Source organism: Procambarus clarkii, chromosome 9 (genome assembly GCF_040958095.1).
Source record: "Procambarus clarkii isolate CNS0578487 chromosome 9, FALCON_Pclarkii_2.0, whole genome shotgun sequence".
Lineage (NCBI taxonomy): Eukaryota > Metazoa > Arthropoda > Malacostraca > Decapoda > Cambaridae > Procambarus > Procambarus clarkii.
Window position 1 is genome coordinate 7,195,843 of NC_091158.1, and position 17,468 is coordinate 7,213,310.

At 42.5% G+C, this 17,468-nt stretch overlaps 2 protein-coding genes across 2 annotated transcripts; one reads left to right on the forward strand and one right to left on the reverse strand.

Annotated features, from left to right (window-relative positions):
- Nucleotides 1–9,180: 9,180 nt before the first annotated feature.
- Nucleotides 9,181–12,169, forward strand: LOC138362778 (transcriptional regulatory protein AlgP-like). The gene is made up of 2 exons (XM_069321336.1): nt 9,181–9,203; nt 11,398–12,169. The coding sequence occupies exons 1-2, from the start codon at nt 9,181–9,183 to the stop codon at nt 12,167–12,169; spliced, it is 795 nt and encodes a 264-aa protein (XP_069177437.1).
- LOC123766261 (uncharacterized) lies at nt 12,074–16,050 on the reverse strand. The gene has a single exon (XM_045755330.2). The coding sequence runs from the start codon at nt 15,946–15,948 to the stop codon at nt 15,379–15,381; it is 570 nt and encodes a 189-aa protein (XP_045611286.1). The 5' UTR covers nt 15,949–16,050; the 3' UTR covers nt 12,074–15,378.
- Nucleotides 16,051–17,468: the final 1,418 nt, after the last annotated feature.

Sequence of the window (17,468 nt, forward strand, 5' to 3'; positions counted from 1 at the left end):
ATGTGGATCAAACAACACCTATTATCACTGAATATTATTTGTTCCATTGTTTATCAAATTGCAGAAATAGTTTAACGTTAACTATGTAAGATAATTAAATCATTCCTTCATATATTAAATTTAAATATACGTTTTTGTTTAGATACACAATGATTTATTCCAACGGAATTCTTAGTTAATTGTAGATATCTCCATTCACTAATAATTCATTATGTTTTGTCTTCAGTAACAAGAAAATTAACCAGAAGTAACATTCATGATTACCTTTGCTGGTATTAAATATAATTACTTTTGTAATTAACTGTTCAAGGTGATTTTACCTACCTGGTCACAGTTGAACTTGATTGTCTCGTAAGCTTTCGCTGTTCAAACTGGATATCACGTCAACTACCTTAATGCTAATTATAATTATCATATCAATTACATCAGATGCTGATAACGATTATCCTTGATAGTTCGTGTACGTTAAAAAGGCTCCCTCTACAGGCTCTCTCTGTTAAATATAACTACACCATCTATCCCATTGATAAGCGCACTTAACACTCCTCCAACTCTCTCCCTCCCCTCCTTCCCCAATACCACCACCCTGAACAATTCTTCTAAACTACCACAGGTTTTCCCTATCAACACCTTCACTACCCAATAAAATTATGCTACTCTCAATACCCATCCATACCCATGTGAATCAATAAATCTGTCCCTCTCATCAAGGGCTATGGGTTCCCCATCTCCAATTCCCTGACTAACCCCAACCAGAAGCCCCAACAAGCATCTAGCTCGACACCTACACACACACTAGTCAAGCTTCCCAGATGGAGAGTTTGGTTACTTAGATAATTCGGACATTGAAATAAACTAAAGAGCACTATCTTCTGGCATGACCAAAATTGTAAAATTATTAAAGAATTAGCGCTGTAACTGGCAGTACATATATTGTAATAGTGAAGAGAAAGTTTAGAAGACCTGCAATTATTTTTCATGTGCATTTGCATAGCAATACAGCATAGTAATTAATTAAAAACTTCGAAAATTTAGATTTTTAGTGATTCTTGGCCTTTACGGCATTTCTCAACTTTGTTCATTATCTAACTGGTGTTAATTTTTCTTTAAACCGTGAATTCTTACAAAATATTGAACTGCAATGCATTTGCGTGTATGTATCTGACATATGAACACGTATTGTGTTGGCTGCAGACTGACATGTCTATCACTGTCATGGGAAAACAAGTGTTAATGTTACAGCTACACAGGTGTCCGTGTTCAACAAGTCCACAGGTGCACCGGTTATAGCAGGGGAGAGATGTTCACACGAGGGCCCTGGTAACACAGGCGTCCAATATCCACACGGGGAATTTAGTCTATACCGGAACACACACAAGATGCTAGCATGAACAACACACACTGAACGAACACACTTAGCCTCGCCACCAGCACACGCACACGCAATGAAAAAATGATTCTCATATTCCCTATCCACCTTTACATCTTTGCTTCAGACCCCCAACACACCTGTCAAATGAATATATCTCCTCCACCTCCCCCTACACACACACACACACACACACACACACACACACACACACACACACACACACACACCTCGCGGCTGAGTGGATAACGCTCGGGGGTCGTAGTCCTATTAGCCTGGGTTCGATTCCCGGCGGAGGCGGAAACAAATGGATAAATTTTTCACCTTGATGCCTCTGTTCACCTAGCAGTAAATAGGTACCCTGGTAGTTAGACAGCCAAGTGCTGCTTCTTGGGGATGTGTGTTAGAGATAAATATATGTAGTAGACTTAATAGAGAAAAAATAGATTGGTTAGGAAGGCGGGTTCCGAGAGCTAATAGCTCGATTCTGCAGACAAATAGTAAACGCATATAGTAAACACGCGTGCACGTAAGTTAGTTTCTGATAACGGAAGAACAATTTTCTCCAGACTGGTGAAAAAAAAAATTTAAAAAGTAAATCTGGTATCATCTTAGTTGAGATTCATAGCTACAAACCATAAATTAATACAGATATAAATAACGAAGCTAGCAGTCAGAAGAGGAGAGGACTCGCGCATCATCTGGCTATTTAATATAGGAAATTGGTCGGCAGAGAGGGAAGGGATGTGTTGAACTAGCTGACAGATTCACTAATTGTTTCATCTAAAAGTTAACAACATTCAGGAACTCAACCTTAGTGGGATGGCAGAGAGCATTGTCGCACCTTCTGAACCCCAATATAAAAAATTGCGCACACGGACATCCACGATTTATTCCTTATCTATGCTAATAAGCTCTTTAATCCCCAAATCCTACATGATGCAATACATACACCATTTTGAGCTTTACATAGAACTACAATAAGGCCGAGTTTTCCAGTGGTTGGAGAAAAAGAAGCCTTATTTAAACTGTATTGAAGAATTAGATATAAATGCGAACGAGAGGAGGAAAAGAAACAAGTGGTGTAATTAGCTGAATTTGTGAATCTCGGTCAACCAATGAATGTTCAGCTTCTCGTGGCGCGCACATTTTTTGCGTACCATTACCAAATTGAAAATTTGTCAAATGCTTGAGTTCATTAAAATATATATATATATATATATATATATATATATATATATATATATTGTACCTAATAGCCAGAACGACGCACTACTTGGCTTAGTATGTAAGGCCCGATATGCCTATTAGGCAGTGATTTTCATTTAAAAAAAAAACATTCCATTTGCTTTGTTTCAATTAATATTATATTAAGAACATGAATTACTGATTTAGTTATGTTACGTTTGGTCGTATTTCTATAGTAGTTTTAACTCAAATTAAAAAAATTTACATACATAATATAATGGAAAGCTTTCATTAAAAGTTCTCTTTCGAGAACTTTCAAAAGAAAGTTCTCGAAAGAAAAAATGTCGAAAAATATATAACTAGGAAAACTCGGTTTATTAGGCTGCTTGCATAGTAGGCCAAATAGTGTGTTATGGCTGTTAGGTGCAAAAAATATATATATATATATATATATATATATATATATATATATATATATATATATATATATATATATATATATATATATATATATATATATATATATATGTGTGTATATCACGAAAATAAACACGTGATTAAGAATGTGACAATGTCAGACCACGGAGGAAAAATGAAACAGGAAATTTCCTTAAGTACTTTCGTATATTAAATACATCTTCAGAAGGTCATTTTACAGATCGAGTGATGGGTATAAATAGGCAGGAGAGAGTGGTGAAGTAAGGTGAGGTACAATACTTGGACAACGCAGAAGGCCCATTGGCCCATCAGATGCACCCAATTGGCCCATCCGATGTAGCCCAATGGCCCATCTGATACAGCAGACATACAAGCATAATACATAGGAAATTATAACATAAAGAGGTAAATATATACAATAAATTAGTGTGACAAATGTTTTTCAATGATTCTACTTAAATCGCCCTTTAGCTGATCTATTAGAAATGGATCTAAGTTATATAGACCACTGCTAATATTCAAATTACTTTCTTTGGTGATCTGTATCAAAGCGGATTCTTCAATTATGTTTCCGCTTTGATACAGATCACCAAAGAAAGTAATTTGAATATTAGCAGTGGTCTATATAACTTAGATCCATTTCTAATAGATCAGCTAAAGGGCGATTTAAGTAGAATCATTGAAAAACATTTGTCACACTAATTTATTGTATATATTTACCTCTTTATGTTATAATTTCCTATGTATTATGCTTGTATGTCTGCTGTATCAGATGGGCCATTGGGCTACATCGGATGGGCCAATTGGGTGCATCTGATGGGCCAATGGGCCTTCTGCGTTGTCCAAGTATTGTACCTCACCTTACTTCACCACTCTCTCCTGCCTATTTATACCCATCACTCGATCTGTAAAATGACCTTCTGAAGATGTATTTAATATACGAAAGTACTTAAGGAAATTTCCTGTTTCATTTTTCCTCCGTGGTCTGACATTGTCATATATATATATATATATATATCGTACCTAGTAGCCAGAACGCACTTCTCAGCCTACTATGCAAGGCCCGATTTGCCTAATAAGCCAAGTTTTCCTGAATTAATATATTTTCTCTAATTTTTTTCTTATGAAATGATAAAGCTACCCATTTCATTATGTATGAGGTCAATTTTTTTTATTGGAGTTAAAATTAACGTAGATATATGACCGAACCTAACCAACCCTACCTAACCTAACCTAACCTACCCTACCTAACCTAACCTAACCTATCTTTATAGGTTAGGTTAGGTAGCCGAAAAAGTTAGGTTAGGTTAGGTAGTCGAGAAAACATTAATTCATGAAAACTTGGCTTAATAGGCAAATCGGGCCTTGCATAGTAGGCTGAGAAGTGCGTTCTGGCTACTAGGTACGACATATATATATATATATATATATATATATATATATATATATATATATATATATATATATATATATATATATATATATATATAATTGCACCAGTGGTGGTACCCCCGTATATATATATATATATATATATATATATATATATATATATATATATATATATATATATATATTATATTCGTATCTAAATGATATAAAATTCAGCTTCCCTAACAAGCCGAATTTTCGTGAAATATTTAAATTTCCCGAAATGTTTTCTTTGGAAACTAAAAAGTTTTCATTGTATTATATATGATTGCAATTTTATGTCGAGTCAGAACTAACAGAAATTTTATCAGAACTATCCTATCCAAACCTAACATAACCTAATATAACTAAGTCCGTAATTCACGTTCCTTATATAATAGATTATTATTGTTAGGATTGAAAATAACGAAAATCATTCTGCCTGTTCGGCACATCTGACCTTGCATACTAGGCCAAGAAGTGAGGTCCTTGCTATTAGGCATATATATATATATATATATATATATATATATATATATATATATATATATTATTTATATATATATATATATATATATATATAAATAATTCACCTAGGTTTAAAATTTTATTATACTTAATGACACTTTCAAAATTCAGATTTTACCTTTAAAGTTTTATCTTTGAATTGGATACCCAAGCCTCAACATTGCAATTACTGGCGCCCATAATCAGTAAACCGATGCCAAGGAGAACCCGCCGATATGACCCTTATTCTACCAGCGTCTTTGGCCCAAATTCAGAAACGAGACTTAGATATGGAGGAACTGTATTGGACCACTCTTCTAATTGGTTCCCTTCTTCCCGACGTGGTTCGTGATTGGCTGCCGGTTTAAATGCCAAAATATTTTCCAAAGTTTTAATTGGTTTCTTACTGTCAAAGTACAAAAGTTTAGATTATGCCGCACATACATATCACATATAAACAATCTTGGCTATGTTATGGGCATTAAGTAAACAGATCAGAATCAGGCTCTAAGAGTTCTCGAAATAAAAAGTTGAGATCGAAAGAGCAATTGTCGTTACTATCAGCTGTACCTTCCTACCAATTACGGCCACATGCCAGTGACAACCACCCACCATCTGGCCAAATTTAAAGAGGCCGTTGGGTCGGCGTTTAATCTACAAAAAACAAACCGAACATCATTGTAAATCCAATTCAGAGTTACCCCATTCATTACATATTTTTGCCATAGTTTTCACTCGTGACAATAGGATTCCATTTTGTTTCTGAATATGGGCCATCGAATACCATTCATCATTCTGGCCTTTGGAACTACGAGGAGAGAGCCGGCGCCATTCCCCGCTGCCCCTGAAAGACAGTTGTTGCTCTACACTCCTCGGGGATGGGAACGAGGGGAAATCACGCGGGATCTCTCTCCAGTATTTTACTTAGCTTACAATAAACTGCTTGACCCTCCTTACAGCTTACTTGCTCCGTCCTATCTCAGCACTCCAGGCTAATGGAGCCACAACATGAAGAGACTGCTCGCCTCTGATTGGCCCTCGTCTCACGATACTCTGAGCATCCATGGAACCATTGACTTCAGCTGTTGAGAACTATTCGTTTTCCGTTTTCTGTGCTAATTTCCAGCGAGTTTTGTTAACCGTGAGCCAGTGATGGGGAAAAATAATTATTTATATTTATATTTTAAGAAATTAATAATTCATGTTATCTTAGTCCATAACAAATATATTTAGTATTTTCATGTTACACAGCATTTAGCTTTACAAGAGTTACTAGATGAAATAATAATTTGACACTGCCATAGTCAACCTTTGCGAGTACTTATCGATGGAGCGCTGCTTATGGGTTTAATTATTAAAGGTGTATTATATGATCTGATGAGTTATTATTAGTAAAAAAAATATCTTTGACAGAATATTTTTTATAAAGACTACAGTTGCAGTTTCAGAATGTTAAATATATTATAAAACAAGCTTAAATACAATACAGTATACCCTCTGTTATTAGGCTCATGGGTTTTCATCTTGTGGTATTCAATGTTTCGCCAATAAGTCGAATATTTGTAATTTTTTTGTATTGTGTTGAGTTCATAATATAAATTGCAATCAATAGTTTGTGATTAGGTATTTAAATTAGGTAGAGGGCAGGAATGTCTACTGATACTATGAAATATGACTACTGAATCCGTCGAGTGGACAATGCATTACTAATAGTCGTGTTCACTTTAATCTGTTCTCAAAGCTATAACATAATTCAGTGTTTTACTAAACAGCCGGCTTCGTGGTTTTTGTTTTTCTTCCTGAAGAACGTTTTTGTATTTTTGTTTACCTTTCCCGAATATTTTGTCTTGACCGCCTTCAGTTTTCCAGGTTTGGTGTTTGCTTTATTATTCCCATCACGCTTGACGGACGTAAATTTTACCATTGTCTGCATTTTGAAATATAAGGCTCCAGTTTCCCATGACAATGCAGCCTGTTTACAAGCAGCATGATACCGTTGTCTGCTTTGTGTGTTACGTCCATCATGTCGCGCTACTGACCTCCTGTGCTTTAATCCTGCTGGCGCGCTCTACAGTGTCCACCGCCTGATCTCTGACCACGGTGTCCTGATCAGATGGACCAGTCGGGGACTACTAGTTCCCTTGTCAGGTTGGCCACTAGTGGACTACATGTTCCCATGTCAGGTGGATCACTCGTGGACCACTTGTTCCTCTGGTCAAGTAGATAAATCATAAACCAATCAGTCCTCTGTCCAACGTGATCACAAACGGACAAGATATTCCACTTGTCATACGTTGATCATAGTCCAGACATCACCTGTCAGAGTTCATTATATTAAGGAGCATTTTGTAAAACAGAAGGATTCATTCGTATATACTGAACGGTGTGCAGTAAACATTGAGCTATAATGAAAACTACCCGAGGTTGTCGTGAGTTTATTGATTCAATTATAGATTCACTTGCTAAATGATCTTAATGAATGTAAACCAATACAAATAATGTCAAAATACTCGAGAGTATCTACTGCAACCTGCAATAGTTTTATATTAGATTTAAAACACATTAGAAAAAGATATTCAAAGGAAAGACACTGACAAAACCCGACTTCTTAATCCTTATGAAAATGTTTCTACATGGCGTAAAAATCCAGTTCACCTGTATCACAAAGGTTTACTCAGCGTGGGGATTCTGGAGCAACGCGCTCTACCACATGTACCTGGCAAATACAGTTTCCGGGAAGAGGGGTTTATTTATACTTAAATCTTGTATGTCAGATATTTCAAGTATTGCTCTAGAATCCCTTACAAAGGTGAGGTAAATTGCTCATTGACCAATCCAAACTCACTGTAATAAAACATCTTGTACACTTACCATATCTTTCACATAATTCCTACAAAAAATAGTCTAATAGACCTTACCCTTTGTCCTTAGAACGCCAAAATATTATCACAATATCTCTAAGGAACAACGGTAAGAATCTATGCTTCTTAGAATCATAAGCATCAAAGATTCCATCATTATCGGGAGGTCAAAGGTCAATAAGGCTCATCACTATGTACAGCTTCTAATGAATGACTTACTGAACAAAGACCCCCCCATCCCTGGCGTGATGGTATTCACTCTCGTCATCAAAGTACCAGTACAATCAAATCCTTTCTAGTTCTCCTAGTCCAGCTCATCTAGACAGAATAATCATCTAGAAATGCCAGGCTTCACATCATGCAACGCTCCTTCGAGGAACATAAAATAGGTATGGTAAGAATTTCTGTATATAAACATGGTTTACAAATATTTAGCCGTAAATTAGGAACATTTTAGTAAGTTACAGGATCCTCGCACGTCGCTCAGAGTTAGGAGACTCGAACAACTACGGCTCGAACGGGACCAGTTTTTCAGTCAAAAGTCAGATCAGTAACATGCTTGATGTAAAAAAGGTGCCGACAAGAAGTTGTGCGACATCTAGGACAGTGGACACCAACAACTGTTATCGAACCATATTTATACGAGTCAGTTTCCTAGACAGATGGAGACAGCCCAGCAGGTTCCTGCTGCATCCCCCAAGTGTAAGGTGGTCAATCTCCCAGCTTAGCTAAACAGAGTCGTGAAAAGGACAAATTTTCAATGCGTGATTTCCCGGTACGAGGAAAACAGAGTTCCCAATAATCAAACTGCATTTGGTGGTGTAAGCGTACGACACGTCATGTCGTCCTGAGGCACTATCAATAAATGGTCAAATGCTTTTAGCAAGACTAAAGCCACACCTATTAGTGCTCTTAAGATCACTAGTAATACACTATCATCAATAAATTGAACGGATTTTCCTGAAGATAGAACACGAGAGCTATGCCGTGATGTAAGCTCACACCACTGAAAAGCTTGAGAATATGGAGAATGTGTACTTGTGTTCCTGTCAAGAGTCGGGTGCTGCGCATGTGCTGTGGTGGCGCTAGTTTCGTGTTCACCTCGTCAAAACAAAAAGAACAGGAACAAGAGCCGCTGTCCAAGACGAGATAAATTCACGGTCGACGTCACTAATGTACTCTCGCTATTAGTCGAGTCAGCAAGCAAGAGGGATAAGCTCATTGGCTTTATTCTCTGACATCACAAAATGCGTTGTCCGGTCGATATAATTTCCATGTATAATTTATTTTTAAATTGAGCTCTAATGGCTAGCCAGACTGAGAAAATCATTTTATAGCTTAAAGAAATTGAAAAAATTGCAGTTGTAAGTTTAACTAAATGTTATGAAATTTCTAGGAATCTGGGGAATGGAAATTAGAGCCGACCCAAGGTAATCTACATAGTTACTTTTAACCTTCAAGTGAAAGGAGAAACATTTTCAAAATATTGTTTAAAAATAACTTGAGACTAAACTCATCAACCTATGTATAAATCTCGTTGTTGGACAACTGTTTTATTTAATCCAGTATTTATATTTAATCCAGAATTATTCGAGTAATTCAAAAAATAATAAACGAAAGGCAATCTTTCACAAGTAACAATAAACTGACACTATGCTAGAAAGTTCTGTACTGACGATTTATTATCCAATAAAAGCTTTCCTGTTTGCTAGGACTGGAGTAGGGTAAACAGGTCAATGTCAACACGTGCTTTTATATAGATAAAAAGACTGAGGTATGATAAACAACAAAGATAGGCATACAAATAAATATATAATAAATAATTACATCAATAGATATAGAATATGCATATCAAAGTTAACTATAATTATTGTGCTAGTGTTGAAACAAGAGCTTTATAAAGAAAACATCTCGAGGACCACGTCAATTGCTATCAAAACATTGAAATACTATTGAAGACGCGGAACAATGGGAGCAAGCAACGGAACACTTCAAACATCGAATCCAGCAGGTCGCCGCCAATGCTTTTGGTTCGAACCTTGATTTCACGTCGTAAATATTGTTTTTTTTTATAATTTAATTCACTTTTTCAGTTATTGATTGACGAGTCGCAAGCTCGCAGCGCTGGAGGCTTTTTGTGTATTAGTTTGCTCAAAACATTCGATTAGTTAACTGTACCCAAAGTTTAGACGGTATAGATTTGTATGGGTCTGGGAACTAACATGTGGAGGGGAATAACGTCGCAGGAATTGTCTGATAATCCGGACTGAAAACATTTGTAGCTTGTGGCCCATTATCCCTTTTCAGGATTTGTATTCTCCTATTGTTAACCAAATACTCCCCCAAAGCAACCAACAACTGCTGCGTTTATTTACTTACAAATATTATGAAAATAAGAATCACAGCTTAAGTATAGGAACTTGTTACCTCTCACCTACCCCCTCCCCCCCCTCGACTACCAGGGGGCATAGTGTGGCATCACAAACGCTCCTCCATGCCCCTCCCCCCCCGACCACCAGGCGGGCATAGTGTGGCATCACAAACGCTCCTCCACGCCCCTCCCCCCCCCCCCCGACCACCAGGCGGGCATAGTGTGGCATCACAAACGCTCCTCCACGCCCCTCCCCCCCCCCCCCGACCACCAGGCGGGCATAGTGTGGCCGTCACAAACACTCCACCACGCCCCCCCCCCCGACCACCAGGCGGGCATAGTGTGGCCGTCACATGCTCCACCACGCCCCCCCCCCCGACCACCAGGCGGGCATAGTGTGGCCGTCACAAACACTCCACCACGCCCCCCCCCCCGACCACCAGGCGGGCATAGTGTGGCCGTCACATGCTCTACCACGCCCCCCCCCCCCGACCACCAGGCGGGCATAGTGTGGCCGTCACATGCTCCACCACGCCCCCCCCCCCCCGACCACCAGGCGGGCATAGTGTGGCCGTCACAAACACTCCACCACGCCCCCCCCCCCCGACCACCAGGCGGGCATAGTGTGGCCGTCACATGCTCTACCACGCCCCCCCCCCCGACCACCAGGCGGGCATAGTGTGGCCGTCACATGCTCCACCACGCCCCCCCCCCCTCCCCGACCACCAGGCGGGCATAGTGGGGCATCACGAACGCTACAACACGCTGGCAAACAACTTCATAACATCGAATAGTGCTTGTACTAAGCTCAAATATGCACTAGTATAGATCAGTGTAAAAAATATATCAAATCGATTGATATGTATTATTTTAAGGAACATGAAACCGTTTGCATTTTGTTTTTTAAATGCCATTTTGGCACTAAAATGTGAGCTGAAATTTGCATATCTTCATTGAATAGAAATGTCTCGAGACTAAATAATTGTGTTCAATTGCAATCAAATGTGCATGGAACTCGGAGTTTATATAATTCTTAGGAGGAACTTTCTACCTTGCTCTCATGAACTATAAAATGGCAACACTGGGAGATGACCACCTGATATGGCAACACTGGGAGATTGCCACTTGATATGGCAACGCTTGGAGATAATCCACTACTAGATAAATACCTGCGATGGCAACACTGTTCTGTACCGTTGAATACTACAACACATTAACTGCCTAGGATGGTAATACTGATGTACGGCCAGCAGACCCGGCAACCCCGCCTGCGTGGCCAGCAGACCCGGCAACCCCGCCTGCGTGGCCAGCAGACCCGGCAACCCCGCCTGCGTGGCCAGCAGACCCGGCAACCCCGCCTGCGTGGCCAGCAGACCCGGCAACCCCGCCTGCGTGGCCAGCAGACCCGGCAACCCCGCCCGCGTGGCCAGCAGACCCGCCCGCGTGGCCAGCAGACCCGCCCGCGTGGCCAGCAGACCCGCCCGCGTGGCCAGCAGACCCGCCCGCGTGGCCAGCAGACCCGCCCGCGTGGCCAGCAGACCCGCCCGCGTGGCCAGCAGACCCGCCCGCGTGGCCAGCAGACCCGCCCGCGTGGCCAGCAGACCCGCCCGCGTGGCCAGCAGACCCGCCCGCGTGGCCAGCAGACCCGCCCGCGTGGCCAGCAGACCCGCCCGCGTGGCCAGCAGACCCGCCCGCGTGGCCAGCAGACCCGCCCGCGTGGCCAGCAGACCCGCCCGCGTGGCCAGCAGACCCGCCCGCGTGGCCAGCAGACCCGCCCGCGTGGCCAGCAGACCCGCCCGCGTGGCCAGCAGACCCGCCCGCGTGGCCAGCAGACCCGCCCGCGTGGCCAGCAGACCCGCCCGCGTGGCCAGCAGACCCGCCCGCGTGGCCAGCAGACCCGCCCGCGTGGCCAGCAGACCCGCCCGCGTGGCCAGCAGACCCGCCCGCGTGGCCAGCAGACCCGCCCGCGTGGCCAGCAGACCCGGCAACATGGGACTGGCAACGCCGCCTACTAGCCTGCAGTAGACATGGTGGCAGCGTTCTTTATTTACTTAAGAGTAAAGTATAAACATATTCAACCTGGTTATTTTGTGTTGTTAGGACTTACACCTGTCAAGCGAGCTAACTACCACGGCACTAACAAAACATTAAAGAATTATAACTCCTCTAGTGACGAAAATCGTTAAGTTCCGCTACAACATGGAGAAAAGGTCGACAGCAAATTGTAGTTACTGATAGTTTGTCGAATATAAGAAGCTAATCCTAACTAGCCTACTGCAGGTGGGTGCCCGGGCCAGCCTCCGGAAGGCGTAGCCGGGCCCCCCTGAACACGGGAACCAGCGTCCCAGGGCACCAACACCGCACCGCCCGTGCACAGCCCAGCCGCACCTGCGCAGGGTACTGGGCGCACCTGCGCTCATGGGTAGCACCGGGCCTCACCTGACACACTACCCATGGCTGCTTTATCACTTCCCCTAGATTTAGATCACAAGGGGAACTATTACGTTTCAACTTTAAACCAACATCAACCTGAGAAATCACAGGTAATTCAAGGCTAATAATTGAATTGTTTAGTAAAATACAAGGTTGGAAATACTGACTATACTGAATGATTTCTAAGGCGTTTCACAATTCTCTCAACACCATAATCCATTATAATCTCTGGGAAGTCATAGCCCAGGATACCGTAAATCATGATAAACTTGCAAGGTTTCACAAATGCCTGTGTGACCAAGAGGTGTGTGTCAGGCTGCTAGTCCAGCGTCCCCAGGCAGTCTGTAGTACTTTGAAAACATGTGTTAAGTGGCGTGACCTCGTGGCTCTTTAAACAGCACACCAGTACACCTGGGGAGGTAAATATTACAACACTTTCACATAGTACCTATCTACAGTACATACTGCTGATACAGTACATAGCCCTTATCTACAGCCAATTCCTTCCCTGGACTGGTATGTTGATTAAGACCCTAAGGCCACGTATCTACTGTTACGGACTAAGACAATTGGAGGAGACTAGATCCTCATGACGGTTAGTGTTACAACTCTGTAGTGCTTTGTGATAACGGAATTATTATATATGGAGAACTTGGTCACAGAATGTGTGTAGTCTGGTGCTGTGAGTGGCCTTGGCCCTCGAGGAGTCGACCAGCCACCACACACCTCCAGCTACACTTTGTATTGCTCTTGACCTTTCCCTCTAGCAAGTGACGGATCAGCGAGTTGAGCCTTCTAGCATTTACTCTCATTTCTATCTATAGTAATAACAAAAAAAATTACCCTTATCAAACCCCATTTAAAGACTAACAATTGCCGATCACATCACAACCATTGATAGGAACTATGGAACCGGTCTAAGGATTCTTAACAATTGAGAGGTAGTTCGGTAGTTTGCATGCGGTTACCGCTGGCGGGTGATCGGTGTCAGTGCCCATTTAACCCGGTCTTTCACGAACCATCACAACAATAGCACACTCATAGTACCCCGGTGATAGGCCAGACGCCCTGCTACCGCTGCCCGTCCTCGGCTCCAGGATGCTCTTCCCCGTCATCAATAAATTTGCCTTGTTTATAATTATTAAAAAAAAATAGCATCCAACTTCCAATCTTGAACAATTTCAAAAGTAACATTTCAAAGGTAACATTTGAAAGATTTGATAAAATTATTACTCACATACGAGTATCAAGTTTAGACTCTGTTTTGTATACTGTTAAATTCCAATTTGTTTTAGAAGTTTTTTTACTTACAATAATTTAGATTTGGGAGAGCCAATGCCAATTTTAGACGAGCCTTTGTTACAAGGTTTCTCCCAGACATGAAGACTTCTTCTGGACCAGTGTTTCATCCCACATTCCCTGATTCATAACACAAGCTGATTGATCCAAGGATTTTAGTAGCACTGTATTTAAGAAATTGTTCAAGAATATCAGACTTGAAAACCACAAGATGAATCAAATGTCGTTATTATTTTACGGGTTTAGTTTAAGCAAGTTTCCTTAATAAAATAATAATTTATCATCTGCCCCTGGTGACCAGTCCGGCACACACAACAAGGCTTTAGAAAATGATTAACAGTTACGGAAATGTTTCATTACATGTAAGCATCGAGGACCTCTGAAGGCCAGCTAGCAGTACCAAGGTGCCCACCAGAAATGCCAAGAGCCTGGCATTAGTACACTAATTAATGTTGCTCCTACTGATCTCTGCCCACTGCTCATCTCTCCCTTCAGCCTGTAGCCGTTCTGTACATGCGTTGAGGTCGTCAGCGGAGTCTAAGCCTTCCGCATCACTTGAAAAAGGTTATTTTTTTTTCGTTTAGTGAACAGATAAGAGCCTGTATCAGATAAAACTAAATACAAAGTTACTATTCTCTGATACCAGCACTAGGTATCACTGATATTTGTGTGAACTGGTGTAATTTTAGTTATATAACCCTCCCAATACAAGATGACGGCTTACATGTACGTGGGGGACGTGAATAATATAATTTTTCTAATAGTTCCAAGATGCACTTGTGTATATGTATCCCATGGAGGAGAATCTAGTGTGCAGATGGTAAGGGGGTTATACTTGAAGAATCTTGCGAGGTTTCCTTATCCTAAGGTCTCAGGATTATCACCTTGACAACATAAGTCCTCCGCCGCTCATTGCGTTCCCTTGAGGTTGAGAGACCGGAGCCGTTCCCAGGGTCGCCGAAGACAACGTGAAGAAGTGGCCGTCAACCCGGGCAGCACAGGGTCGCACTATCGCTACAGGAACATAGTACTGGCCACGATAAACCTACGATAGGAACCATTTACCCACAGGATCAGTGATTGTATGAATGAGTGCTTCCGCCGGCGCCTACCACCTGCTGACACGCCCACACCTCACACGTGCAGTACGGCCACAGAAAAGGCCCTGCGGGTTACAGAGCAACAGCATGGGGCGTGTGGGCATGGTAGTTAGGGCTGCGCGGGCGGGGCAGTGTGCGGCGCCTGGTGACCGCTAGCTACAACACGACAACGTCTACACGGACACAGGAGCGGCGAGGCCACAGCGACACGCGACACAGTTTGTGGGGCGCCGCCGCGGGGGCGTTTACTGCGAGGCGTTAAGTGGGCAGGGCACGAAGCCCGGCCTGCGAGGAGGGGCGAGGCGGCCCAGGCCATGGTAGGCCTGGTCCAGAAGGCCCGGGGGCCGCGCTAATCACTGAAGGTAGCAGCCAGATGGCCCAGTGGGCCATAAATGCTCCACTCTACTGGCTGGGGGCCGGCTGTGGCCCAGGGGTTGAGGAGGCAGTGTCCTTGTTGATGTTGGCGTTGGTATCAGTGCCAGGGTGCGCCGCCTGTGCTAGGGCAGTGATCTGTCGCACTACCGCCGCTACCTCCGCGTCCTCTACCACGGCGCTGCCTGCAGAGCTCACCACGGCGCTGCGATGTTGTTCGCTGTCCAGGTGGCGGCGGTAGTCGGCCAGGGTGGCGGCGTGGTGACGGCACGCAGTACAGGCGTACAGCAGCTGCGTCAGCCTGAGAACTCCGCGAGTGTGATCATGGGCGCGTTGGTGGGCGGCCAGGAGGGCGGGCGAGGGGAATACGAGGCGGCAAGATTTGCACACCCACCCTACCTCCCCCTCAGCGTGCTCGGCCGCCTCGCCCGCGTCGCTCGCCTGTCCGCCGTCCAGCGTGAAGCTCGCCCCGGATGACCCTGAGGACCCCAGGTGTGCGTTGAGTTCGGCGTGGGCGGAGGGTGGTAGCTGCAGCATGGAGAGTGGGGTGCCACCCCCGTAGGCTCCTCCTGAGACCTGGTCGAACCCGCAGCCGCCCATTCCGCCGCTGGTGCCGCCATTGCCTACGGAGAGAACAAAAGTGTTAGTACACGCTCACTGCACCTGCATCATTACAGGCTAGAAATACTCAAGAAAATTATAAATCTACATCACAGGTCATAAAAGTCATCTGCTGTCACTACATGTAAACACTGACCAGATGAATATATCCTATCATACATTTGACTTTTAATGCAAAAAAGTGCAAGTATGAAGAATATGTTGGTTTAATCGAACTAGTTATTAACCAAAAATTAAATAACCTTGAGTGAAACAAAAGCTAAGCCTCCTTGTGAGACAGTTTAATGATTTTATGTACTTTATTTTAATCGCCAAATGGCCCAGACACATGTCAGTGTATTAGGGCAAAAATACTTTCGACTTGTGACCGTCTTCAAAGAACGGCCACTTCCTTACATTTCGTCGTGTCTTGGAGGTCAAAACCAATGCTAAAAAAATATAATGGCCCTTAATGTCCACTCTCTCAAATTATATTCTTTGACATAATATATGAGGAGTCTAATGGGTTGCCGTGACGAGCGCTCTAGTTGTTTTGCTTCCTCTTGGGTCTTGTTTATTAAAGGGATCCCGTCAGAGTCCGGAGGGTAACAGAGGATAAGAGCCCTATACATTAGAGCGTTTCAGTTAACTGTTATCGTGCGTAGATAATATTTTCTTGAACCTGGTTAATGTTTGTGAACCTCATTATTAGGCTCCACTCTTGTTATTTTTGGCCCTAATATATTGTTATAAATATACAGTATTATGATTCACATTATTATGAAACTACTTATAGGTTGTGACTCCAACATCATTGTTACCTGATTTTCAGCCATCTCCCTTCAACCTCCTTTCCACTAGAACAACTAAAACTGACGTTATTGAAATACGTTTGTAAATCTTCATTGATAATATGCTTCAAGTTACAGTGTAAGAAAACATTTTAGTAGAACTCGGTCAACACAACGTTGATGACATTGATTCAACGTTGAATTGGCGTTGCTCTTGGATATTGTGCCACTGGGAACCTGCTTCTTACTACAAGTCGACTATAAATCAATGATGAATTTATCAATTAAAACCTCTCTCTTCACATAGACTTCGAGGTAAGAGTAAATGAACAAAAAGGGAAATAACTATATTCGAAGAAAAGAAATGTATATTTCTGAAAAAAATGTCGAGGTATTGCTAGCGGGAGGGAGTGGATGGTTGTTGCTTGTCGGGTTGTGCTTATGGGGCCAAACTTCACCTCCTCACTCCTACCTTTCCAGCTATCGGATAGTTACTTCAAATATTTCATATATATTTTATCGTCATTGCTTCTGAGACTGTGTGTATGATTTGTGCACCACCTTCCCCCCTTCTAGACGGTCATGTCTGTTTATAACTCTTACCAAAATTGAGGTCCTCCCGTCATCTGTAAGGCATGTAAACTCGTATTTTCCTATGGCTTCTTCGTTCCATGGAGCTTCGTTTTTCTATTTCTCACTTTAAACGATCTTTGTTGTTTTTGCCGATTT